General features: G+C 40.0%; 1 protein-coding gene across 5 annotated transcripts in view; it reads left to right on the top strand.

Moving 5' to 3' along the window:
* Positions 1-1,529: 1,529 nt before the first annotated feature.
* OPA1 (OPA1 mitochondrial dynamin like GTPase) overlaps positions 1,530-19,656 on the top strand; it is a 100,261-nt gene continuing 82,134 nt past the window's right edge. For 2 of the 5 annotated variants that reach the window (XM_062210083.1, XM_062210074.1), the window contains exons 1-6: positions 1,530-1,739; positions 11,246-11,564; positions 12,246-12,342; positions 13,714-13,821; positions 14,294-14,347; positions 15,022-15,089. In XM_062210083.1, coding sequence (XP_062066067.1) covers positions 1,708-1,739; positions 11,246-11,564; positions 12,246-12,342; positions 13,714-13,821; positions 14,294-14,347; positions 15,022-15,089 — 678 coding nt within the window. In that variant the 5' untranslated portion in view covers positions 1,530-1,707. The remainder of the gene's footprint in view (positions 1,740-11,245; positions 11,565-12,245; positions 12,343-13,713; positions 13,822-14,293; positions 14,348-15,021; positions 15,090-19,656) is intronic. The other 3 variants (XM_062210099.1, XM_062210091.1, XM_062210098.1) reach the window with 2 other exon arrangements.

The following is a 19,656-nucleotide window of genomic DNA, read 5'->3' as shown; positions in this document are numbered from 1 at the left end:
ATCCATTTCGCGGGCTCCAGTTTCGGCACAAAGCATAAAATGGCTGCGTTACCTAATATATACTAAACTGATCTTCTGTATATAAAGAGAATTGAAAATGAATCTTGGCCGGCGCCGTGGCTCACTAGGCTAATCCTCCGCCTTGCGGCGCCGGCACACCGGGTTCTAGTCCCGGTCAGGGCACCGATCCTGTCTTGGTTGTCCCTCTTCCAGGCCAGCTCTCTGCTGTGGCCAGGGAGTGCAGTGGAGGATGGCCCAAGTGCTTGGGCCCTGCACCCCATGGGAGACCAGGAGAAGCACCTGGCTCCTGCCATCGGATCAGCGTGGTGCGCCGGCCGCAGCGCGCCTACCGCGGCGGCCATTGGTGGGTGAACCAACGGCAAAAGGAAGACCTTTCTCTCTGTCTCTCTCTCTCTCACTGTCCACTCTGCCTGTCAAAAAAAAAAAAAAATTAAAAAAAAATGAATCTTGATGTGAATGGAAGGGGAGAGGGAGCGGGAAAGGGGAGGGTTGCAGGTGGGAGGGAAGTTATGGGAGGGGGGAAGCCAGTAACCCATAAGCTGTACTTTGGAAATTTGTATTCATTAAATAAACGTTTAATAAATGAAAAAAAAAATAGAAAGAAAGTTAAAAAATTTAAAAAAAAAAAGGGGGGGGGGGGAAAGGGTATTTAAAAGCACGGTGCAGTCTGAGATTACCCAGGCTGAGAATATAGATGAGGGGAAACAGGGCCAGGGATTTCCAAGATCTGAGACCCTTCAGCACTGAGAAGTTAGGCAGAGGAACTGGTAGCGGCTGCAGTGGAGCTAGGAGAAGGTGATGTTCCAAGAGCCAAGTGAGGGCAGATGCGGGAGGCGGGGAGGCAACCGCTCCTGGGAGTGTCAGCGACCCCTGGCAAGAAGAGACTGCTGCAGATCTCCAGAGGGGCAGGATTCAACGCCAGAGGACAGCTGGTTAAGAGGGAATGAACAAAATCATTTTCTGACGACGTGATAAACTACAGAAACTTACTGCAACCCCACAGCTGGCCTGATCTATCTGAAGGTCCTTCCAGATCTGATCCTGAGATTTTAGGACACTTAACCTATTCATGACGACTCCTGCTTGCCAAGACGGTTCTAAGAATAGGAGAGGGTTTTCAACACCGACCCCCATCAAGAGTGGGGCAACGGAGTGGCTTTTATGACTCTATTGCGCCATGCATTTGGTACCCTCTAGACACCTCCAAGCTCCCTCCATACCTCACTCTAATTAAGTCGGCTCCGTCGGCGACCACTCATCCATCCTATTTTCATATCCTTCCCCCTATCCAACCCTCACACCCTCCCCTCTCCAAGGCCTTGACCCGGGAGGCTCGAACACTGAATTCCAACCCGGAAATAACGAGTGAACCGAGAGGTGGGGGAAGTGAGCGGGGCCGGCGCCTTCCAGAGGCTCCGGGCGCATGCGCCACTGCAACGCGGACCGTTTGTGCTGCCCTCCTAGGAAGAGTTGGGGGGTGGTTGTTTCCGTGACGGACTGGGTACGGGTGCCGGGACGTCCTTTGCGGAAGTCCATGCGCCATTGGGAGGGCCTCAGCGGCTGCTCTGTGCCCTTGTTGCGGAGGGCCTCTTCCTGGGTCATTCTTGTAGCAGGAGCCGGGCTGGGGCTGACACGGGGGCGCCCACGTGGCCATCTCGGCGCCTGTGTGACCTCCCCGCTCGCGGGATGTGGCGACTACGTCGGGCCGCCGTGGCCTGGTGAGTGCGGGCTGCCGCCTTGCCCCGCTATTTCTGGGGCATCTGGAGAGCGGAGTTGTCCCATAGCTACCCCCAGAATGAGGTTATAATTCTGAGGCCAGGCTGAGGGCGATGGGAGAATTCTTTGAGGCCCCAGGGAGACAGGCAGCCCTCATTGGGCTTACCTGCGGTGCCGGCTTCAGTATAGGCCTTGTCCCTGGCCCTGTCCGACTCGGTTCTGGACGCTTGTCAGTCTTGGCTCGCTCTATTGTCCTTTTGTCCGTACCCTCTACACCCTTGTGTCCTCGCTGTTTTCTCTTTTCTCTCTGCCCTGCCTGCCGCGTCCGGCTCTGTCCGTGTGTCGCCCTCTCCGCGGTTGTCCTAACTCTTTTTCTTTCACCTCCCCCGCCAAGTGTCCACTGCACCTGCAGATAATTAGGCTCTAATCCCGAATCAGGAGGCCTCTGCTTGTGCCCCTACTCTGATAACTGGAGTCAGGTCTAGAATAGGGGCGCACAGTGGCAGCGATGGTGTTGATAGTCCCTCTTACTAACCGCTTGTTTCAGTGTTAAGGGAAAGAGACTTGTTCTTCGGTGCCAAGGGGTGACTGTGGCACCGCCTTTTTAGTCACGCCGTCTTTGTTGCCCTGGTCTGGTTTAAACCTAAGTAGAAATCCATAGCACCCTTTTCATTTCTGCGGGTTGCAATATACGTTTTAATGTTATTATTTTGGATTTTCTCTTTATTTATAATGTTGGTCCAGTGTCCTTAGATACCTTCAGGCTTAAGCCATTGCTGCAGGCATTTGGTAGGAAGTAATGTGTGTGAGGCAAGGTTGGGAAAACGCGGTTTTCTTGAGTAAACGCAGCCTCTAAACATCTCTCTTGAACTTTTTTGTTTTCAGAAACTTAAATGTTATAGATACTTTACAGTGTTTATAAGGACTAGAATCCGTTTATTTTATGAAAGTTGACTGGAGTCCAAATGCAGATGATGTACACTAAATAGTGTTAGAATAGTTGTATATTTTAATTTTTGAATAAATTCACAGAGCTTGGGTTGAAGTATGTTACCTACAACCTGAGTACGTCTACTCAGTAACTACTACTATGTCAGTGGTTAATGGGGCATCATCCAATTTTCTTTAAATAAAAAGAGAATAGACAGTAGGACATAGCATACTTGCTGGAGCAATTAAGATGCATAGAAAAAACTTTTTAAATTGGGTTTGGAAACAAAATGATTTATAATTGGTATTATTCAATTTGTTGCTGTTGTACTAAATTGTTCCTGAACTAACTATAGACTCAGTAGAGTCATGACTTCAAAATATTTCATGCTTATCACACAGTTACCTCCCTGAGGAAGTGGAGATGTTGGAAAGTCAGGAGCCCCAGCCTCTGGAATTTATCTTTTACTTTAGTTCAGTTTTGTACAGTTAAATTACCACTTTTATAAGAGATGAAAACATAAAAAATTTTTACATACGTATTTAAGCACATGCTCATGGATATAATATTTGTATAAAAAGACTGAAAAACGTATATTAGGAAATGGTATATACATTAAGAGATATGGTAGATGAGTAAGAGAATAGATGATTTGGGGGGGGCAACAATCTATTTGGCATCACACTTGATTTTTAGTTGTGCTTGGATACAGAAGACTATAGTCAGAGTACTTTTCCTTCAAAACTGTGAAGTCATTGCTGCATTTTCCATTAGCATCAATTTTTGCTAATGAGAATTCTCAGGAAAATCTGATTTTTTTTTCAAGCTTGTGGGTTTTCTAGTTTTCCTTTCATGGATGCTTATAAGATCTTGACTTTATCCTTTTTGCTTAAATTTTTCAATTCTCTGTCCAGGTGTGGGGTCTTTCCACAGTGGGCCTTTGCATTACAAAGATTCTTCTCTTTTTTAGTTCATTGATTTTCTTTCTTTTTTCTTGTTCTTTTCAGATTCTTGTTAGTTGAATATTTGTCCTTTAAGTTTGGTCCTGTATGTCCTTGATTTCTAATATATTATCTATACCTTTCATCTGTTAAAAAATGTATATACATATTCCAATATGTAAATGTGCCCACTTATATTTTAATTATGTATGAATTTCAATACTAATTATTTACATTGTAAGACTACCTTAACATAATCTACAAGATTTTTCTTTATGTTTCCCACCATTTTTTTCTGGACATTCTGTTCTATGTTCTGAGAAATTTACTTAACTCATTTTCTGGTACTACTATTGATTTTTTTATATTGGCCATTGAACCTTTATTAACATGAATTTCTTTTTAGTATTTATGAAGCCCTTTACTAAAAAAAAAAGACATAATTAATTCTGTAAACTTTGTCATGTTCTTTGATTGTTATTTTTGAATGACAACATGCTCTTATTTTATGTCTGCAATATTTTCAGGAATTTTCCTAAGAATACAAATAAGGACTTAATACCTGCTTTTCTCAGAGTAAATAATGTTTGTCTTGCTCCTCACCTTAAAGCAGAGGCTGGGAACAACTGGCCCATGAAGCTTTGTATGAGCTGTGAATGATGTTATATATACTCAAATGTCCCTTGGCAGGAAAAAGGGTTCCCCACTCGTCTTAAAGAGTTGATGAATTTAGATACCTTGTGTGTGTTACCTCTGAATGAGAAGGCTGATTTAGCCTTGTGTATGTATGACATATCAACTAACAAGCTTCATTGTAGGGTTTTTAGGAGGTAGGCAGTTGATCTGAACTTGTTACATACAAATGCCAATATTGTTCAGGGCTCAGGCTGGAAAGTCTGGTCTGTGTCCTGCATGGCTGTGGGAGCCTTGGCTCACGACTGCTGCTGTTAGCATGCAGCTGGATTGGATTTCCTCAGATGGTGCTTCAGTGACTCTTCATTTCTTCTGTTTTTACTCATGTACCTGTATCTCAACAGGACCTTGCTGGGAAAAGTTGTTCTCTCCTGTATGAGCACTGATCTTTAGAGCTTCTCCTTGAAGTGGAAACTCTAGAAGTAATTCTTGAGGATGTCTTTTCCAGTACCAGGGTTTTTGCTTTGAGTCAGTTACTGTTCCAGGGGACTAACTGAAGAACCTTTCACGTGTAATTACTGGCCTGAAATGCTGGACTCTCTGTCCCTGACTCTGACCCAGCTTTATTGCTTGCCAACATTATGGAAGGAGGCATTTTAGGGATTTGGAAGTAAAATATGGAGAAAATAAGGAAAGCAAAAGCATCTTAGGCATGAACTCAGATCTGAGATACATCAGGTTAAGATATATATTCTGGGGCTGGCGTTTTGGCATAGCGGGTAAAGGCGCTGCCTGCAGTGCCCGCATCCCATATGGGCGCCAGTAGAGTCTCCGCTGCTCCACTTCCGATCCAGCTCTCTGCTATGGCCTGGGAAAGTGGTAGAAGATGGCCCAAGTGCTTGGGCTCCTGTACCTGCATGGCAAGACCCGGAGGAAGCTCCTGGCTTCAGATCAGTGCAGCTCTGGCCATTGAAGCCAATTGGCGAGTGAACCAGTGGATGGAAGACCTCTCTGTCTCTTTGCCTCTCCTTCTCTCTCTGTGTAACTCTGCCTTTCAAATAAATAAATAAATAAATGTATTTGGATTAGCATTTTTCTTAAAATGCAGATAGCTTTTTGAGGATTAAAGATTATTCATTCGGCCGGCTCACTTGGCTAATCCTTCGCCTGCGGCACTGGCATCCCAGGTTCTAATCCCGGTTGGGGCACCGGGTACTAGTCCTGGTTGCTCCTCTTCCAGTCCAGTTCTCTTCTGTGGCCCGGGAGGGCAGAGGAAGATGGCCCAAGTGCTTGGGTCCCTGCACCCACATGGGAGACCGGGAAAAGTACCCGGCTCCTGGCTTCAGATCTGTGCAGTGCCGGCCGTAGCGGCCATTAGGGGAGTGAACCAACGTAAGGAAGACCTTTCTCTCTGTCTCTCTCACTGTCTAACTCTGCCTGGCAAAAAATTTAAAAAAAAAAAAAAAAGATTATTCATTTATGCATTGCTGGAGTTTAGTGCAGATTAATATTGAAACAACGTTTATTGAGTACTTACTCTGTCTAGCCATTACTGGATTCTTCCAGTTGTTTGCAATTTAATTTTTTCCTTGACGTTGCTTACCATTCGTGAGGCACTGGTGTAGCCCTGGGAAATAAAATGATCAGAAGACAGTTAGAACCCTGACCTTATGAAGATTGCAGTTTACTGGTGGAGACAAATATTATTACAATAAAAATACTATTATGCAATGCAAATTTTATAAGCTTTACAAAGGAAAAGTATAGAGAGCCAAGAAGTGTAGCAGAAGGACTCAGCATTCTAATGAAGATTCAAGGAGAGGTGGGAGTGCTTGGGGTGAAACTGATTGTAAACAGCAGCAAAGTAAATAGAAGAGTTTGTCACACAGCCCTGAGATGGAGGGAGTGTGGCACAATTGAGGAACTGGATGAAAAGTAGGCTGGGTTAAGCTTGGAAGCAAATAGGAAAGAAGCAGGGATCAGACTGGAAAGGCTTTATAGACCAGGAGTTTGGATTTTATTCCTAATTCAGGGAGAGCCATTTAAGAGATGAATGGAAGTGAGTGACAGTGATCACATTTGTATTCAGAAGAGTGGGTCTGGTAATAGGATAAGGGAGGTTCCAAGAGTGACCCTCCAGATCTGTGTCTGATGTCACAGGATCAATAAACAAAAGCTCATATGCTTTTCTGAAATAGCAAATACTACAAGAGGGTCAGGGTTTTGGTGGAAGTGGAAGAAGAGATCACAGTTAGGAACATCTTGAATTTGAGGTACTTTTTTGGATATCCAAGTGGTGATATTGAATAAGCAGTTGGACACATGAGTCTGTAACTTTGTGTGTTAGACTTAAATTTCAGAAACATGGATATATAGGTAATCATTGAGGAAGTGAGTGTAGATAAGATTGCCTAGGAAGAAAGAGAAGTTGGTTATGTGTAGAACTTGAGTAACTCGCAGAACTTAAAAGGGAGTTGAGAAGGAGACTGAAACAAAGTAGATGATAGGCTAGGAGTTAAACCTGAGACTGCCCAAGGAGGAAGGACCTGCATCAATATAAAGTGTCAGCGCTGTCAGACATTGCTAAGAAAAGCAGGAATGGAAAAAATGCCCACTGGAAGCCTTTGGTGCCTTCAGTAATATCACTGAAGAGATAGAAACAGAAATGGATGGAACTGGAGGACATCATGTTAAGGGAAATAAGCCAGACCCAAAAAGACAAATACTGCGTGTTCTCCCTCGTACATGGCAGCTAAGCAAAAAAACAAAACAAAAGTCAATCTGAATACAGAATGTTGGATTACTAGAGGCTAGAGAGGTAGAAAAAATAGAGTTTGGGTTAAAAAGTAGGGAAGCTGAGTGTAGTTCATTAATTGTGAAAACACATTAATGTGAGATGTTACTGATGGGGAAGCTAGATGTTCGTTATAGATTCTGACTAATAAATCATACTAACAAAAGACATGAACAATAATGGAAGCTGGTTGTGCGGTATACAGGAACTCTGTACTACTTCACGATTTTTGTTTTGTAAACTTAAAACTATTCTGAAGTAAGTTTAAAGAAATAAAAATCCAATTGGTTTGTTTTTTTATAAAGTAGCTAGAGCAGAGACATGAGATTGTTTTGTTTTGTTTTGTTCTCTTTTAAGATGAGAGACTTGACCTGCAGTTCCTAAAAGAGCAGGGGAAAGAGAATCCCAAACAGGGATTTGCCCTTAATGGAAAGAGGGGTCTCTGCTGTAATCTTGCTTGGGGGAGAAGATGAGTGTTTCCAGTGAGGAGGTTGAATATTCCATTTCTTAGAGAAGTCAAGGTCAGGGTAGTCTGCTAAGCATTGGGAGAGCTATAGACAGATGTGGGAGGTTAGAGGAAAGTGGAAAACACTGGAAAAAGTCCTGGAAAGGAATGGAAGAAGGCCTTGATAACAGAAATGAAGTGCAGTTGTTGGGTAATTAGCAAGGCCCCATTGACATTTCTTGTCTAGTTGAGTACTATTTTCTCCAGTAGTACTTCATTTCTCTGGGCACAAGCAGAGAGAAAAGCAATAATAAGTTTCATTCAGTGTTGATATCTTGCCAGACAAGTGAAACAAAAAGTCTGAGGACATAAATACATAAGGAAGAAACTAGTAGGTATGATGAAAAGAGAAGAATATTGGAATTAGATACTTACATTGGTGAGTATTGACATTAACTCTAATTTTGCTATTATGTCATTTTAATGGACTAAGAAACTGAGGTTTTGATTAATTCCTAATTTGTCCATGATGAGGTAGCTAAGTAAGCAGTGAAACTGATTGCAACCAAAGTTCTGAACCAAAAGACTAGGTGAATGTATCCATAGAGTTGACAGAAGCTTGAGCTAAATGCTAGGGACCTGTGAATTATTGCCTGCTTTATTTGTTTTTTTGACTTTTTTGGATCTGTAAGCAGTGGCCTCAGTCACGCCAGATAAAACCTAGTGATTATTTTTACTCTTTTCCCTTCCTCTGGCATTAAGTCTGCCATTCTGGTACCCACCTTTGTCACTGCTACCCCTTCACTTTAGCTCTTCTCTCTTGCATCTGGAGAGCTGAAATATGATCGTAGTTTTGCTCTGCTTTTGATCTACTTTTACCCAAGGTTACCTTTAATATCTCCTTTAATTACGGTGCAGTTAGTCTTACTCTACTCAGAAACTTCCAGTGACTGCTTGTTGCCTACAAAATAAGGTTCAAACTTCAGCCTGATATTCAAGCATAGTTTGTCTGTAGACCATTTCTCCAGTTTTACCTCTCAATATGAACCTCTCTGCCAGCTTATTCGGTCTCTTACATTGCCTCACGCCAGCTTATTGGGTCTCTTACATTGTCTCACTTCTGAATCCTCTGCCTACCTGGAATCTTTTTCTCTGTTTTGACTTTTCACTTCCACTTCCCTATTAACTTTTAAGTTTTACTTTTTCTGCTGAGTGTTTACTGATCACCTCAACTACTAAGAATCACTTGCTTTCCTGTGAACTCTTGTAGCATTTAACTGTTGTCTACCGCTCCTTTGACATGCTAGTGTTGTGTTATTGACATGTGTATGTGAGTGCTGCATTAGAGGCAGTTTGGAAGCTGAGGATTTTGCTGAGTTTGAGGTCAGGAGAATTCAGTCTCTTTAGTTAATAAAAAAAGACATGGACTGGACTTACTTTTTATATCATTATGGAAATTACTATTTATCTTGGGGACTGGGCTTTAAGTAAAAAGAAATGTAATACATGTACTGACTTTTGGAAAGAAGGTAAATGATTTTGTGTCCACCATTAACATTTACGCACTTACGCATACAAATGAATGATGTGCCTAATTCATATTAAGCTCTATTTCCCTAAGGTTTCCTGAGTTGGAAAGTTCCTATGAAGTCTTGAATGAGAGCAAGGCCCTGTGTCATCCAGAGAGTTCTAGAGGAGGCTGTAAGTTCTCCAAAATGTCACTTCAGCCTCCTGTTTGGGGACGCTGATAGGTATCTGCTGCTTCCCATGTTCTCTCCAGCTAGTGTCTTTTAAAGCAAGAATTTATGGTCAAGCCAACCCCGATTTCAATCCTCTTCCACTGTTGACTAGTCATTCTACCTTAAGCAAGATGTAGTTTTAAAAAACAAACCTCTAGGGGCCGGCACTATGGCTTAGCAGGTGAAGCCACTGCCTGCTGTGCCGGCATCCGATATGGGCACTGGTTCAAGTCCTGGCTGCTCCACTTCTGATCCAGCTCTCTGCCATGGCCTGGGAAAACAGTAGAGGATGGCCCAAGTCCTTGAACCCCTGCACCCGCATGGGAGACCCAGAAGAAGCTCCTGGCTCCTGGCTTTGGATCAGCAGAGCTCCAGCTGCTGTGGCCATTTGGGGAGTGAACTAGCAGATAGAAGACCTCTCTCTCTCTGCCGGCGCCACGGCTCACTAGGCTAATCCTCCTCCCGTGGCACCAGCACCCCGGATTCTAGTCCTGGTTGCTCTTCTTCCATTCCAGCTCTCTGCTGTGGCCCGGGAATGCAGTGGAGGATGGCCCAAGTGCTTGGGCCCTGCACCCACATGGGAGACCAGGAGGAAGCACCTGGCTCCTGGCTTCAGATTGGCGCAGCGCACCGGCCGTAGCAGAGATTTGGAGATGAACCAACGGAAGGAAGACCTTTCTCTTTGTCTCTCTCTCTCACTGTCTAACTCTGCCTGTCAAAAAATAAGTAAAAATAAAAAAAGACCTCTCTCTCTCTCTGCCTCTTTCTGTAACTCTGCCTTTCAAATAATAAAATAAATAAATCTTTAAAAAAAAAAAAACCTTGTAAAGAGAATAGCTGACTTTACACTATTTTTCTGAGCTAAAAGTAGTAGCATTTATGAAAACATCTAGCATAATGCCCGATCTTTTACTAGGACTACAAGTGATACCCCATTCTCTCCACCCATCCTTCATCACAGCATTCTTTCTATGTTTCTTAACATGTTTTTCCTAAGAAATTTCCAACCCTTTGTATAAGTGAATTAATATTTTTAAATTGCTTAGGATTGGGCCTGGCCCAGAGTAAGCAGTTATGGATATGTATGTTGAATAAGGCATAGAGCTGTTATTGGTAGCTCTTCATTCTCTGCAGGAAGGAGGAAAGGGTGGAACTTGGACAGTTAACACATACATTTAGCTTCTTTTCTCTTTGGAGGCCTTTTTGCTGTTTTCATTTTCTGAAAGCCAGATGTGTTGGGTGAGATTGATTAATTTCTTCAGTTTCCATCCTTGAGCTATTTGGCAAACATGTGAGGGTGCTTTAAAAAGTTCATGGAACTGGAATTAAAATATAAGTTTATTTTGGTACAAAATAGTTTTGAGATGCTTGCATGGGTTTTTAAATATGCATTTTTCACGAACTTTTTGAAGACGCTTTATATGTGAGTTTCAGAATTATTTGTATCAATATACACTTACCTTTGAATTCCATTTTCCATGTACTTTTGGAAGTATCTGTAGATGAGAGGAGAGAATAGCTGTTCTACACTGTTGAAATTCTGCAAACAAAGGTTTGCGTGCAGTTTTATTCTCAACTGTTTCTTACAGTGAATAGCAGTTAATAAAAAGAAGCCCCACCTTTTCTGTTTTTAGTTTCAGTTATTCAGGCCAGGATTATGGCCCTCATTCTGTAAATTAAAGTGCAAGCTCTGGCGTGCCACTCAGCGGTGTGACTCTTGACATTGTTCCTTATCTGAGTGTGTAGTTGGGCAGATTGTTTATAACTTTGTGTCACATTTTCCTCATCTCTGAAATGAGGATAATTCTGGTACTTTGGTCATAGGACTGTTAGTAGGATTACATGAGATAGCACATGCTATCCTAGTGCCTGACATAGTAAATAGCTGTAAGGGTACACTACTGTATGAAATACTTGGCTGGTCACATGTGCATGAGTGTTTTCCTTCAGAATATTGCTGCTCTTGTTGTTTCTTTTGCATGTTACTATGTCTAATCTTTTCTCTTCTGCTCATTTTTCTTTCAGTGAGGTTTGCCAATCCTTAGTGAAACATAGCTCTGGAATGAAAGGAAGCCTACCACTACAAAAACTGCATCTGGTTTCACGAAGTATTTATTATTTACACCATCCTGCCTTAAAGCTTCAAAGACCCCAACTAAGGACATCGTTTCAGCAGTTCTCTTCTCTAACTAATCTTCCTTTACGTAAATTAAAACTTTCTCCAATTAAATATGGCTACCAGCCCCGTAGATATTTTTGGCCTGCAAGATTAGCTGCAAGGCTCTTAAAACTTCGATATCTCATACTAGGCTCTGCTGTTGGGGGTGGCTATACAGCCAAAAAGGTGAGTTTGACGTCCCTACTGATATTCCAGTTATTCCAATATGATTAAATTTTGATAGCATAAGGTGGTTTTTTTTTGTTTTTGTTTTTTGTTTTTTGTTTTTTTTTTTTTTTTTTTTGTAGTATAGCAGAATATAATTAGGTGTTTATTGTGTGTCTCTACCATGTACTGGATTGTTTTAATGGTGGTAATACAAAAATGCCTTCTGAATCTTATATGATGTAATGAAAGTTATAATTAAATGATATAAAAATGGCATAGTGGAAGGAGCCCTGGGATGGGAATGAGATTACCTAGGTTTGATGTTGAACTTTGCCATTTAGAGGCATAGTTAGGAAATCTATGTGGAAATCCCATTTGATTGCTTCTTGGGCCAGAGTCAAAGCCTTCTGTCCTCCAGTGTATCTTACTTCCAAGTCCACAGCATTACTTAAAACCAAATCCTGTGAAAATAGGAGTGTATTTTGAATTTTTACGTTTTCTGTATTTAGTAGGGTGTGTCTACGTTTTCTATGTGCTTGCCAGCTTATTTGTTTTTAGAAGAGTTAAGTCCATTTACATTTGTTTCTTAAAATGTTGAACATAATACATTGCTCTCAGTAGATTAATGTGTTTTAAGTAAATAATCTTTCTCTACATTTTTGTTTGGGTAAATACCTGATTAACATTCTTATCTTTCAGACTTTTGATCAGTGGAAAGATATGATACCCGACCTTAGTGACTACAAATGGATTGTGCCCGACATTGTGTGGGAAATTGATGAGTATATCGATTTTGGTTTGTATCATTAACATTGAAATACCTTTCGGAGTCATTTCCTTAGGAAAGACAAGTAGTTGTATTGAGATAGTTATGTGTGTGATATGCAGCAATTACTTTCTAATGATGAAAGTAATAGAATATCAAAGGAAAAAATTTGTAAAAAGAATGTATCCCATAGACTATCACTTAATACCACTGCCACTATACTTATAGAATCATTTAATTGTTCCTGTTATGTGCATGTGGTTATTGTTTTAGTTCCCTTCTCAAAAATTATATAGTCATAGTGAGCATACACTTTGGCATCTTGTGTCTTGCTAACACATTTGTCAGCATTTCAGTGCTTCCAGCAACCTTTCTGTACATCATTTTCAGTGTTGTATAATGTTGCCCAGAGAATTTGTACAATGATCCACCTAACTACCTCTTTTTAATTGGATACATTAGTTACTTCTACTTTTTGAAGTCAAATCCTGAAACATCTGTTACTATCCACAATGATTTTTCTCTCCTCTTTAGCCACTGTCCCACTTTTTTATTAGGCATATGAGAAAAAAGTATATTTGATAGCTATGATTGCCAGTAATTCATATTGAACTTTTTAAATGCTTTTTGATGAAATTATTGTTTTCATTACCATTTTTTATGTGTTGTCTGATTTCTAAGTATATCTGGAGATGGAATTAATCTCTACATGTACTTACAGTACCTCTTAAAGACAAACTGCTAGGCCGGCGCCGTGGCTTAACAGGCTAATCCTCTGCCTTGCGGCGCTGGCACACCGGGTTCTAGTCCCGGTTGGGGCACCGGATTCTATCCCGGTTGCCCCTCTTCCAGGCCAGCTCTCTGCTATGGCCCAGGAGTGCAGTGGAGGATGGCCCAAGTCCTTGGGCCCTGCACCCGCATGGGAGACCAGGAGAAGCACCTGGCTCCTGGCTTCGGATCAGCAAGATGTGCCGGCCGCAGTGGCCATTGGAGGGTGAACCAACGGCAAAAAGGAAGACCTTTCTCTCTGTCTCTCTCTCTCACTATCCACTCTGCCTGTCAGAAAAAAAAAAAGATCAAACTGCTGTGTTGATCAAGGCATTTTCAGGAAAAGCACGTTTTAGATTATTTTTCTAGTATTCCACATTGTCACATTTATCAGTGTGCGAGTGGTGTCTCAGAGCCTGGATTCTGGGACCTCAGCTCAGACTTAGGCCTGCACTTCTTCACAGTGTGCCCACTTATTCACCTGTAAGTGAGGGTAACAATAGTAGCTGTTTTGTAGAGTTGCTATGAGGATTAAATAAGTTAAGAATTTTATAATCTTTATAGTATATAGATATAGTATATCTGACACATATTCTTATTTTGAGACTATTTTTGTGTTTTGGTCTTCTCCAGAGAAAATTACAAAAGCCCTTCCTAATTCAGAAGACCTTGCAAAATTAGTACCAGACTTTGACAAGATTCTTGAAAGTCTCAGCTTATTGAAGGACGTTTTCACCACAGGTAAGGGAGGACATGTTTGATTTAATAAAAAGTTTTAAGAACCACAGGAAAAGTAATAGATATATTTGCTTGCTTATTACCATATTTTAAATGAAAACCTTTAGTACAAATGAAAATCAGTTTTTAAAAAAAAAAAACATCTTTCATTGCACAGTGGTTTCAAAGCTCAATGAAGTGCAGATTTACAAGAGCTTAAATATACTTGGCTTTTACTTAGTGAAGGAAGAATACATTTGTCCTTGACAAGTAGATGAGACTTCCTATGTATTTGCTTTTCATAATTAGTGAATTTGGTGATTTTAAAAGAAAATTTAACTATGGTAAATCGTAAGGAGTAGAATTTATTAAGGTTAATCCTAGTATATTTGCCCAATTACTTCCCTGTAGTGTTATAAAGAGATCTCAACATCTATGTGTGCTCATTCCTGTAAAATTTTACAATTCTATTTCCCCTTTTGCTGATTTTTCGCAGGTCACAAATTGGTTAGTGAAGTCATAGGAGCTTCTGACCTACTTCTCTTGTTAGGTGTGTAAACAGACATTTTTGCTGACCTTAACATGCCTCTTAAATGCTTCTAATAAACTAGTTGCAATTAAAATTGCAGGCCAAATTTATAATGCTGCTTGTGCTAAATTTTAAAACCCCAGAACTCTATTAGGCAAACTCATTATCTTATAGGTAGAAATAATAAAATAATAAAAATAATTCCTAAAGGTGGATATATAAGATTAAAGCTATTAAAAAATTTGCTTAGCCAAAATACTTTCTGGAACTAGATCTAATTTTTTCAATGAATCAAATGAAAAGTAATTTTAGTTTGTCTCATCTGCCCTGTCATAGTTGACATTTTAAGTTGAGTGTTGTATTACATATAGTCTGTAATGGCAGTGGTAGTTGTCCAAACTGTAAGTACTTTGTTGCAAAATAATCCTTAATAAGATTATCTTGTTTGAATTGTAGCATTCAGTTACATATTTTTAAGTAATTAGGTTAAACGTGCTATAATTTCCTTTTAAATTTTCTATATCAGTTACCAGTAATGTTATTTAAAATAAAAATAAAAATGATTTGATGTTTTGAATCTGAATTATTCTAAAGGTCCATTTCCTTTTTAAATGGTTAGATATAATTTGGTGTTTAAGTTAGGCCATCAGTAGACATGATTGGAGAATTTGAAGGATTGTGTATTTATCTTTAAGGTTCACCTGGAGAAACAGCATTTCGAGCAACAGATCATGGGTCTGAAAGTGACAAGCATTATAGAAAGGTAAGTATAATGGAATTCTTTATATATGTATTCTTGAAATATTTTTTTAAACTTTTTACTTTTTTCAAGGATTTAAAAATGGTAACATCTGAGGGACAAATTAACACAAAAGTATCTTGAGATATTGTCTCTAGTCTTAGTGTAGAATGTGAGGTATTAGTGGCAGTTTTGGATATTTGATTAGAGAAGACCTTTTCCTTCAAATATGTTCTATGAAATACTGATTTCAAAAGTTATCCCTATGAAAGTATTTTATTATTAAATAGGAGGGTTCCTCGAAAAGTATTTGGAAAAATGGAAGCAAAAGATAAGCTTATTTTTATGCAAAAATTTTTGACAATCATGTGGCTTTTTCATAGTGTACCTTTTCCACAGACTTTTTGAAGACCCCTCATATGTGTGAGAAAAACTGATTTAGACAAGATAAGTAGACTTATGTTTCCTTAAACTTCTCAGACTTTAATATATTCATGTGCACTGTGAATCTCCCAAAGGAGCCTCCCATTTTCTCTTAGTTCTCCTAGGAACTAAGTTTCACTTAGGGGAAGATGTGAGAGGGAATAGGTGGGTTATTAGGAAATAAATCATTTTCTCTTATATTGAAAGTCCACAAAGTTATTTAGGGTCTGTCAGTTTTAGCACAGATCTATTAACAAAGTCCATGTGAAATTTTTGGGAGAATTGCTGAATACAGAATATCGTATATTGCCCTGTTTTTATAACTTATACATGTGTTTCCCTGACATTTTTGTAGTCTTCATTTTGGTTTAATTCTTTTGGAATTGATAAAATAGTGATTCCTTGAAGATTAAAAAAAATATATATTTGTAGATGGGCCAGAATTGTGGCACAGCAGGTTAAGTTGCCACTTGCCATGCCAGTGTCCCATTATCAGAATGCTGGCTCAAGTGCTAGCTACTGTGCTTCTGATCCAGCTCTCTGCTAATGAGCCTAGGAAAGTAGCAGATGGTAGCCCAAGACATGGGCCCTTACCACCTCTGTAAGAGACCAGAGTGGAGTTGATGGCTTGATGGCTCCTGGCATCAAGCTGGTCTAGAGACCTGGCAGATGGACGATCTCTCTCTCTCTCTCTCTCTCTCTCTCTCTTTGAATCTCTCTCTGCCTTTCAAAATAAATAATATCTAAGAAAAGAGATTTCTAAAAAAAAAATTATGAACATTTTTAACTTACATATAAAGTATGTATCTTTTATACTGAAGCCAATTATGCTTTTAATACATCAAAGAAAATAAATTTTTTGTTTTTATTTGGCAGAGCAAGAAGGAGAAATAATTCCAATGTATAGGTTTCTACCTCTTTCCCTGTCCTTCAAATTTTAACTTTTTACATGATATTCCAAAATTAATTGTATTTCTAAAACATTTTTTTCTTTTGCCTTTTTTTTTTTTAGACAGGCAGAGTTAGACAGTGAGGGAGAGACAGAGAGAAAAAAGTCTTCCTTCTTTTGGTTCACCCCCCAAATAGCCGCTACAGCTGGCGCTGCAGCGATCCAAAGCCAGGAGCCAGGTGCTTCTTTCTGATCTCCCATGCCGGGTGCAGGGGCCCAAGCACTTGGGCCATCCTCCACTGCCTTCCTGGGCCACAGCAGAGAGATGGACTGGAAGAGGAGCAACCGGAACTAGAACCTGGCGCCCATATGGGATGCTGGCACCGCAGGCAGAGGATTAACTAAGTGAGCCATGGTGCTGGCCAGCCCTCCTCTTTTGCCTTTTTTTTTTTTTTTTTTTTTTTTTTTTTTTTTGACAGGCAGAGTGGACAGTGAGAGAGAAAGACAGAGAGAAAGGTCTTCCTTTTTGCCATTGGTTCACCCTCCAATGGCCGGCGCACCGCGCTGATCCGAAGGCAGGAATCAGGTGCTTCTCCTGGTCTCCCATGGGGTGCAGGGCCCAAGGACTTGGGCCATAGCAGAGAGCTGGCCTGGAAGAAGGGCAACCGGGACAGAATCCAGCGCCCCAACTGGGACTAGATCCTGGTGTGCCGGCGCCGCTAGGCGGAGGATTAGCCTGTTGAGCCACGGCGCTGGCCCTCTTTTGCCTTTTGATCTTATGTTTTGGAGAAAATATATTTCAAAGTGTGTAAGTGTATGTTTGCATTTCATCTTGATCTTTTTTTTACATTAACGTTTTAACCAAAATACACTCTGATTTATAAATTATTATTTGTATCTTATTTTGAGCCAAGGCTTGCCTTGGCTTTAAGGCAAGTAAACTTACGTTCAGAGATAGAGCTAATCTAACTGAGAAGAAAGAACCCTTGTTACAGGTATGGTAGGATGATTCTTGGAGTCACAGGATTTTTCCTAAGTTGCTTGAGGGAGGTCTGCATGCCTGTTTCTGATGTGACCTGAGATTACTTTGGTGAAGGAAAAGCCTGTTGCAGGGCCTGATAAACTCTAGTGAAGTGATAAATGAATTATCATTAATTATCCACGAGCTCTGTAATACAGAAAACAAGAGAATGTGTCTTGGGAATTTAATTATAATTTTAGTATAACAGACAAGAAAGTAAATGTATTTGCTGTATGTTGTAATTTTCTTTTTGCTTGTTTCATAATATCTTTGTAATCAGGTCAGGCTGGTGTCTGACAGTTCCAGATTTAAAATAATATTTAGGGTTGGAAATACTCATGTGTTAGTTTAATGTTTGTTAGGTTTGTACCAATATTTCTCACTAGAAACTTAAAAGTAAATTTCTACTAGAAATGAGTGTGAATCAATTAAATTTAGGTAATAATAATTGAAAAGCAATTTTTACAACTAGAACTAAAATAAAGATTCATCCTTTCTAGTAGGAAAACACATCTGTAGAAATGCTGGCAAGCAGAGGAACAGTTAGGAACATTCAGACTCAACTGAAGTTAAAGTTAAAGAATCTGAGGGGGGAATATAGGTCAGGTAGCGTGACCTGTGTCAGAAAGAATGGGGGCCGGCGCCGTGGCTCACTTGGTTAATCCTCCGCCTGCGGCACCAGCATCCCATGTGGGCGCCGGGTTCTAGCCCTGGCTGCTCCTCTTCCAGTCCAGCTCTCTGCTGTGGCCCGGGAGGGCAGTGGAGGATGGCCCAGGTGCTTGGCCCCTGCACCCACATGGGAGACCAGGAAGAAGCTCCTGGCTCCTGGCTTCAGATTGGCGCAGCTCTGGCCGTAGTGGCCATTTGGGGAGTGAACCAGTGGAAGGAAGACCTTTCTCTCTCTCTCTCTCTCTCTGTCTGTAACTCTACCTGTCAAATAAATTAAAAAAAAAAAAAAAAAGAAAGAATGAATAACCTGAAGAACTGATTATGTTTAGTGTCTGTCCTGGAGTCACTAGACTTTGAGGTGTGCTGGAAAGTTGTAATAGGGATCTTTGGAAAGCATACAAAAACTATATATATCCACTTAGTGCTAAACAGGCTAACTAACCATCAGTTTTCTTTGGTTTTACTTGGATTTATAGCCATTCATTTTGTGGCACTAGTTATTTCTATTGATCAGTAATTCTGATATGTGCCTTTGTTTAATCAAACATTGAAAAAATAGAAAAGCCACTTCTTTAATTTAATGACTACTTTATTAAAGGTATGAGTAATACACAGTAAAGCTACTTTTTAATCAATGCTTTTTATTAATCAAAAATTTTAAAACTTGTGTCCACTGGAGGAAAATAAATACTAAATTAGCTATTGATATAAATAATATTCTTGAGATCTGGAGACCTTTAGAACTACTTGAAGACAAATTTGGAATTGGAATTTTTTTAGTGAATTAATGGACTCAGTTGATTTGTGAATCAACAACAGATTCCTGTGCATCATCCTTAGTATATACAGGTGACAAGACCACTCAGAGTATTTTCTTTTTTAGATTCTGTAGATTGTTGTGTTCTAGTAAACACTGACTTGCTAAATGAAACATTTGTGCTTTTGTCCTGTTGTTTCTGATTGGTCATAAGCATCTCACAAAAATAAATATGACCATTTTGAAAGTAACAAGCACATTTATAATTTATAGAAAATATTTAAATGACTGCAAAGGAACAAGTCATGAAAAGTAGTGTTAACTGTTTTAAGTATAATTATTCAGTGGCGATACTTGTGCATTATTAATGCTCCTCCTTCCAACGTGTTAATTCTAGTTCTTATTTTGATGGTTTATGTTGTACCTCCTGGCTGAAATACCTGTCTTGCTGTGTTTTCTACCAGCCTAATTTCTGCTTACCCTTAAAGCTTGGTACAGTTGTCACCTTCATGAAGCTTTCCATAATCATCTTAGTTCTTTTCATTTGTACTTGTTTAAAGCACTTGCCATGTAAAACATTATTTACTTTGGCTTGCATTCTTAGCATTTAGTGAGTTATCTCGGTCACTCTGTTTCTCTCCTCAAAGCATCTAATGTTGAACTCCTAGCAGAATTGTTTGATTGATTTAACTCATTTGAAGAGAGGCTGATTTAAAGGATGTAAAATTGGTTGATGCCAGCAATGATGAACCCAAATATTTTTTGCCCTGATTACCTATGTTTTGTTCTTGGCCTCTGTGTTTGGTAACTGTGGAGAAGGACAAGTAAAAGT

The sequence above is a fragment of the Lepus europaeus genome, chromosome 2 (assembly GCF_033115175.1).
Source record: "Lepus europaeus isolate LE1 chromosome 2, mLepTim1.pri, whole genome shotgun sequence".
NCBI classification, from domain to species: Eukaryota; Metazoa; Chordata; class Mammalia; order Lagomorpha; family Leporidae; genus Lepus; species Lepus europaeus.
Note: the sequence above shows the minus strand (reverse complement) of the source record. Positions and strands in the feature narration are given on the sequence as shown.